This window comes from Chrysochloris asiatica, unplaced genomic scaffold (genome assembly GCF_000296735.1).
Source record: "Chrysochloris asiatica unplaced genomic scaffold, ChrAsi1.0 scaffold00011, whole genome shotgun sequence".
Lineage (NCBI taxonomy): Eukaryota > Metazoa > Chordata > Mammalia > Afrosoricida > Chrysochloridae > Chrysochloris > Chrysochloris asiatica.
The window spans coordinates 33920028-33927513 of NW_006408529.1; the positions used below are offsets into that span (position 1 = coordinate 33920028).

The window sequence follows — 7486 nt, forward strand, 5'->3', positions numbered from 1 at the left end:
ATATATATATATAGTCTAGCTTATTGTACCCCATTTGCAAATGCTCCCCAGGGCATTCTGGGAATTAACTGTGTACATGGAGGTCTTTCTCGACCCTAAACAAGTATATTAGTGACAGGTGGATGGCCCTTCTGGGGCAATGTTGAAGGAGAGTGGGAGTGGGGACATCTATGGCCATAACCAGGAGCTATCAGAAAGTCAAAGCTACAAAAGAGGCTGTAATGAAGTCTCCAACTAAGAAGTCTGTTAGCTACACACTGAGCAATGGAATGAGGAGAGGTACTGTCAAAGCAGTGTCTGGGGCCATGTGGAGGGTATCAGGGACCAGACTGGGACCAAAGGTGGACTACAGTGATGGTGGGAAGAAGTAGCAGAAAAGTAAGAACAGAATTCTTCTTGTACTGCTATCTCAGAGTGACACACTGAGGAAAGAAGGAAACCAATTCTTGAATCAAGGAGGGTCTGGGCAAGCAGGTAAGGACTTGTCTTCTGAACTGCCTGGTAGTTGAGTGTCCCAGGTGTGCTGGCTGGGGGCTCGCAACCAGTGCCCCGAGCGAAAGAACCGGGGTGAGCTGGGAGCATGGAAGGATAGAGGGAAGGTTTATGACTGGTTTAGAAGTGATACTTATCACTGAATTATCGTATTTCAAATTTTGACATGGGAATTTCTTAGGGTCATTAAGAGTTATTCTACAGTCACTTGAGGCATTGGTTTTTTTATTTTTTTATTTTTTTTTTTATGAGCATAGGACATGTTACCCTTAGTCTGATTATCTACGAATGACAGTGCACCATGTATCTTTTTTTGCATGGGGTGGGGGTGGGGGTATATCTTAAATTAATTCATGACCTATATAAACTCAGTTTAACTTCCCTTTGATTTAGGATGATGATGCTATTCCTCATTCTGATCACCAGACTTCTAACACTAAAAGTACTGTCTGTGTACTTGATGTGAGGTTAACAGCTCTACCCCCACTTAATTTCAGTGTAGGATAAAAATGTGACTTCCCCATAAATGACTACCTTATAATCCCATGGTGCTACCCACCTGGGATAAAGCACTAAAATGCAGACTAGTAACAACCAGTTTTATGAACAAGAATTACATTGAACACCACTTACAGCATTTAAAAACATTTTAAGGTTAAAAAAAAAAGAACAACAAAACAAAAAGCAATAAAACTCTCAGAGCCAACATATTTCCATACATGTCAGACGCCAAGCCCTTTAACATTTATGAAGTCAAAGTCAAGAGAAGGAACTCTTTGCTTGGTGAGTTTAATGCTGGGCCCTCACATGCAGACAACTGTGCACCCCCTTGCCTGCCTCCCTTAGGAAAATTCACTTTAGTAAGAGCAGGCAAGAAGAAAATGAGACAGTCATCTAACAAAGCTGAAAAAAAAAAAAAAAATAGAAAAGAAAGAAAACCCTCCAACTGTCTACATGTAAAGATATTTTCAAAATATTCCTAAATATAAACCATTCCAACCCAGGAAAAGTCACAGGTTTCAGGAATTTATTTGAGAATGAATGTCCCAAGAATTTCTTTAACAACAGCATTAGCCAACAGACTTTAATTCCCTAGGTCCAATATAGTTCAGAACAATCAATTTCTGGTATGTCAGAGTTGATAAATACTTAAAATAGAATATGAGAATGTGGTTAGGTTTTCTTCTCTCTTTCTTTACATACTCACACACCATAAATAAGAACACCCAAATCAAAGTCCCTGGGTGCTTGTAAAGTGTTTCGGATATTGTATTGCAAAATCACATCCAAAATAAAACCAAATATTTTCTGAAGGCTTTGTGAATCGGTTGGATCTGCAACTCAAAATGTTCTGAACATAGTATAAAAGATGACTCTCCAGAAAAGGAGATTGAAAATTATTTTGTAAAGAACGAGACACTTGTGAACCAGCCAAACAAGTGTCAATGAACCGTCTGGTGACTCAAGGTGAAAAGGGAGTACTTAAAGAGAGCTCCCTTAAAAGCCAAGAGGAAAAGCTAGCTAAAACGGTCCCACTCGTGACTGTCCTGCCTTGTCACAGCCCCGCAATCAGTAACACTGTCCAGCGACCAGTCACTAGATAACTGAGTGCTTTTCTCACTAGAGCCCAGGAAGAGAGAGGAGGAAATGCCTGTCGGTCACAAGCTCTTTTGCTTTTATGATGTTTTCCTGAACGTCAGATGAACTGTGTAAAAAAACCCCAAAAAATGAACTTGCGAATCATGTGACAGCCAGAAGAAAAAAGAAAGGAGCCGATCTCGTCTCTTTTCCATAGCTGTATTAGAAATGTGCACTATCAGACCAACGTATACCCACACAGAGATAAAGCATGAAGTGTGTGTGTAGGTGTGGAACAGAAGCAGCAACACACAGGAAAAGCCTGGCTGGTTGGAGAATATCCAAAGATGAGGATCCAAGGTGAGATGGCTGGGAGTAACAGTTGCAGATGACTTTCCACATCCCAGTTGAGAAGAGTGGGGCCCCCAGGACCCCAGCCATATGCCTTGGTGGCTTCCATCAGGCCCCATCCTGAAAGACTATCAGTACTCTTTAAATCTGGTTCCCAAGCAGATCCTTTTGGCATCACCCACACCTCACCTTGTGGCTGCCATGGTAACCACTCAGCCCAGCATACCACATATACCCTCCAGGGTACCTGCTGAGGGAATGACTATGAAACCAGTTCTGTGATATCAACCTGACAGGATTTGCTGGCTTAAGAAAAAAAGTGAATAGGATCCTTTCTTCTAAAACTTGCACCTAATGGCAGTTCAAATGGATTCCTTTCTTGGCTTCCGTCAACATCCCACTGTGACCCGAGTCAGGCTTGTCTGTGCTCTGGCTCAGCCACGCTCTATCCCGTGTCAGTCATTAATAGTAGGGCCCTAGCTTTTCATATCCTAAGTAACTAGGCCACTCTGGGAACAGACCATAGGAACACCGAGGGCTTCCAAACTGGTCAAAGGCTATTCCAAAATCTGGTCCATTTTGTGACTTGACGGTCCCCTGAGTAGATTTTAATTCAGCCCGGATGATCCTGTAATTTTTGCCTTTGTTGCTGTCCCAGTATGTCTGTCCACTGCACTCATAGCACACCGCGAACTCCATTCTTTCATAAGACTGGATTTTTTCAGGTAAGCGAATGTCAAAGGAGAACGTGTCCTTGTCTGAACCAGTATAGGTGTCCTTCACATACCCACAAGGAAAGTCTGTGAAGCTTTTCCAAGTGTTGAAGGTCATTCTTATTTTCACAATCTTCTCAAAGGCGAGGTTCTGCACCTTCACTGTACCTGTAATGGCTTTGTCCTTCAGCACACAGTTTTCAAGGCACACGTGGTTGGTCTGAAGTCGATTTCGAAAGTCTAAGTAATCTGCAGAGGGCTGTGAGAAATCCAGAACAAAGCTCTCACTCTCCGCTGTCGTCAAACTCACAATATTGTCTAGGAGCTCAGTGATGTTAAATGGAATATCTAATGGGTCATCAAATTCTGAGAACACTTTGACCATTGTCAGGGCCAGCCCTTGGTTGTCAGCAAAGGACACCCGCTTTTTCACCTTTTTCTCCTGCACGGTTGGGGCCACAATCCCATTGGCTTCATTCTTGCTGCTCAGTTGAAGACAGGGCCTCAGAGGTTTGCTGGGTTTGGGCGAGATCTTGAAGGCGAATCTCTCTCTGCTCAAGGAAGGGGCCATGCTGTTGTATCTGCACTCTATGTCCACAGCCATCGCTGGGCTAGTTGAATAGGCTAGAACCCTGGCAGAAAGGGAAAAGGAAGAAAAAACAAAACAACAACAGTAGTGATCAGATAGATGTTAAAGGCATCATTTCAACAGAGGCTGACAACCACAGATTCTGTTTCCCTTCACCTCTGCACACATGGCTCAGTTCTGTGCAGGTAGTCCCTAGCTTACTAATGAGGCATTCCTGTACCTTTCAGAATTTGTAGGGAAATCGAAATAGGAGCATACTGTTATTATTTAGCCTTACTTTATTGCAAGAAAAGGCTCTAAGATTTAAAAGCTACACGTGCAGCAAGTATAGGTGATTGTTTTGAAGAATTTGTAGCAAATAGGGCAAATTTGCACCACATTAAAGGGCAAGTTGGCATTATCGGTATTAATCAAAGTGTGGTCAGCACTTCACTGGTTTCAAGGGAACTTAAAAGTGCAAAACAAACCAAACCTATTGGTAGTGAGTTGATTCATAGCAACCCTAGACAAGGTAGAGTACAGCTGCTCCATAGGTTTCATAAAGACTGTAAATCTTTATGGGAGCAGACAGCTTCATCTTTCTTTCGAGTGCGATTGAACCTCTGACCTTGAGGTTAGCATAACAGTCCAGTGCTTAGTTCACAGCAACACTGGTGTTATCAAGTGCTATCAAGGAAGTTCCAATTCATAGCAACTCTATTAGGGTTTCTGAAGAGGTGGCTAGTGGGTTTGAACCACTGACTTTGCACTTAACCATCCAGTGCTTAATCCTACAGCACCACACCAGTACCACTAGGGCTTCTTAAATAAAAGTTTAATGTGAGAAAAAAGAAATTCCAAGGTTAAAAAAGAAAAGTATGAAATTACTAGTTTTAAAGCAAGTTGACAGTTTGGTTTTTCTGTCGAGAATTCTCAAGTCCCTGGGTGATGGAAATGGGTAATACGCTCAGCTGCTAAGAAAAAGCTGTAAGTCTGAGTCCACCAGAGACACCTCAAAGAAAGGCCTAGGGATCTACTTCAGAAAAACAGCAGCCACTGAAAACTCTACAGAACACAGTTCTACTCTGACACTGGCCACCACGAATTAGATAGAATCAGTTCCATTGCAACTGATTTGGTTTGGTTTCAATAGGGTAATGTGGAGGTGAAAATGTAGAGGGCATACATTTTGTAGAATTTTCCAGCTTATCTGATATGAAATTCTTTTCTGACAAGCATCTTGAAGACCAGCTTTTTTTTTTTTTTTCCCCAGAGAAACACATCTGGTAAGTATTACTTAATAAGAATAAAAAATTCATCCCACAAAAATTGATTTAATGTTTACTCTATGCCAAGCATTGTACAACACTGGGACTTAACAGTGTAGATAGAAACAAACATGCTTTCAAACTTCCAATAGGTTTTTACACTCTAATACTCTATGTGTGGAGTTCTGGTGTGGCACTGTAGGTTAAGTACTGGACTGCTAACCACAATGTCGGTGGTTCAAAACCACTAGCAGAGCCTTAGAAATATAGGATCACTATGAGTTGGAACCAACACAATGACTTCAACAACAACTGCATGCATATCTTTCTTTAAGGAGCCCTGGTATCGCTAGAGTTAAATGGTAAGCTGCGAACAGAAAGACTACTGTTTGACCCTACCCAGCTGCTCCTTGGGAAAAAGACCTGGTGATTTGCTCCTTCCTGGGTGGTAGTGGAGGTTATGTATTGTTGAGTCGGTTGCGACTCTTAGGAATCTATTTAGGGTTTCCGAGGCTGTACATCTTTATGAGGGCAGAAAACTTCACTGCGGAGCAGTTGGTAGACTCAAAATGCTGACTTTAGGTTAGTGGTCCAGTGTGTAACCATCCCACTATGTCACCGGGACACCTTCCTGAAAGATTACAGCCTAGAGAAGCTGATGGGGAAGTTCTACTAATGACAGACAACAACATATCCTTCTTTAAAGGAAGAATCAAATTTAGTAATTTCAAATTTTTCATATTGTCTTTTCTACAGGTGAAAATAGCTTTTATATGAATAAAAAGGGAAAAGAGTCATGCTAAAGGAAATAGATTAATTCTACTTCATAAACAGTACACTTTTCTACAGGTGGAAACATAAATAAAACCAAAAGATTAAACACAAATTGGGAAAACATTTTACAACAAGTATATACTGAAGTTAATATCTTAATCTATAAAGAGCAAAGCAATAACAAAATCAAAGATAACACATTAAAAAATGAGCACAATGAATAGCAAATTCATGACAGAAATTTTAAATGGGTCATGATGGTGGTGGTGGTGATCGTGTGCCGTGGAGTCGGTTCTGACTCATAGAGACCCTATATAGGGTTTCCGAGACTGTAAATCTTTATGGGAGCAGAAAGCCTCATCTTTCTCCTAAAGAGTGACTAGTGGATTTGAACTGCTGACCTTGAAGTTAGCAGCCCAGCTCATAATCCATTATGCTACCAAGGTTCCCTAAAATGAGCCACAAGATTCCAAAATGTTCAGCCTTATGAGTATAATTAATTTAGGAAATTTGTATTAGAAAACAATGTCTATTATTACCCATCAAATAAGGTAAGAATTAAAAAAAGATAATACAAATACCTGTATTTGTATAAAAAGGTACATAATTTCTAAATGTTCTTACTACTTAATGTTATAATATCACATGCTAATATTTGCCTTATGCAAATAATTAAAACTGCACAAAAGTTAATGTACTACTTGTTCAAATGAATGTACTACATCCAGATGACACACTTTTGTATAGTTATTAAAACCATAATTTGTAAGAATATTTAAATGGCCCAGAAAAAAAATTCTTAATATATAAAATCTTGGTGTGGCACTGTGAGTTAATGCGCTGGACTGCAAAGTCAGTTTGATCTGCAGGGTCAGCAGTTCAAGTTCACCAGCAGCAACTCCGAACCCCTATATAGGGTTTGCTATGGGTCATAGTGACTTGGTGACACTTAACAACAACATCAGTATACCTGATGCCCGATGTGGCACTATAAGATAAGCACTGGCTGCTAACCTCAATGTAGGTGGTTCAAACCTACCAGCTGCTCCTCAGGGTTGCTATGAGTTAAACTCAACTTGATGGCACTTAACAATGACAGTATCAGTATACCTAGTTGACAGGATTTCAGGAAACTTGTTTTCCTGCTTTGTACTTCCTTGTATTTTCTAAAACAAGTATTATTTCTATAAATAAAAAGGAAAAAAAAAAATGCTAAAGCCTCAAGTGTTTGAAGATTTTCCAAAAACCCATTCCAGCACCATTGCTAAGTAATTTTATCATCCTAATTACTGTGGCTAAGGACTCCTGAAGTGGCACTGTGGTACAGCACTGGACTACAAACCACAAGGTTGGCAGTTCAAATTCACCAGCTGCTCCTTAGAAATCCTATGCAGAATCACTGTGCGTTGGAACCCACTCAACACTACTTAACAACAACAATTACCATGGATAACGAACCCTGGTGGTGCAGTGGGTTACATGTTAACGGATAACTAAAAAATTGATGGTTTGAACCCACAAGGGAGAAAGATGAGGCAGTTTACTTCAGTAACGATTTACAACCCCTGAAACCCTTTGGTGCAGTTCTATTCTGTCCTATGGGGTTGCTATGCGTTGGAATCGACTTGACTGAACAGGTTTGGTTTTGGTTTTAATGTTGTTGTTAAGTACCGTGGAGCCGGTTCTGACTCACAGTGACCCCACACAGGGTGTCTGAGGCTGTAAATCTTTACGGGAGCAGA

At 40.7% G+C, this 7486-nt stretch overlaps 1 protein-coding gene across 1 annotated transcript; it reads right to left on the bottom strand.

Moving 5' to 3' along the window:
- Nucleotides 1-2883: 2883 nt before the first annotated feature.
- LOC102841523 (protein phosphatase 1 regulatory subunit 3B-like) lies at nucleotides 2884-3738 on the bottom strand. Its single transcript, XM_006834484.1, has one exon. It carries the CDS (start codon nucleotides 3736-3738, stop codon nucleotides 2884-2886), a length of 855 nt encoding a protein of 284 aa, XP_006834547.1.
- Between the last annotated feature and the right edge of the window lie 3748 nt (nucleotides 3739-7486).

Coding starts and splice junctions, on each gene's coding strand:
- LOC102841523 (XM_006834484.1), bottom strand. CDS start 3,738: ATGGCTGTGGACATAGAGTGCAGATACAACAGCATGGCCCCTTCCTTG.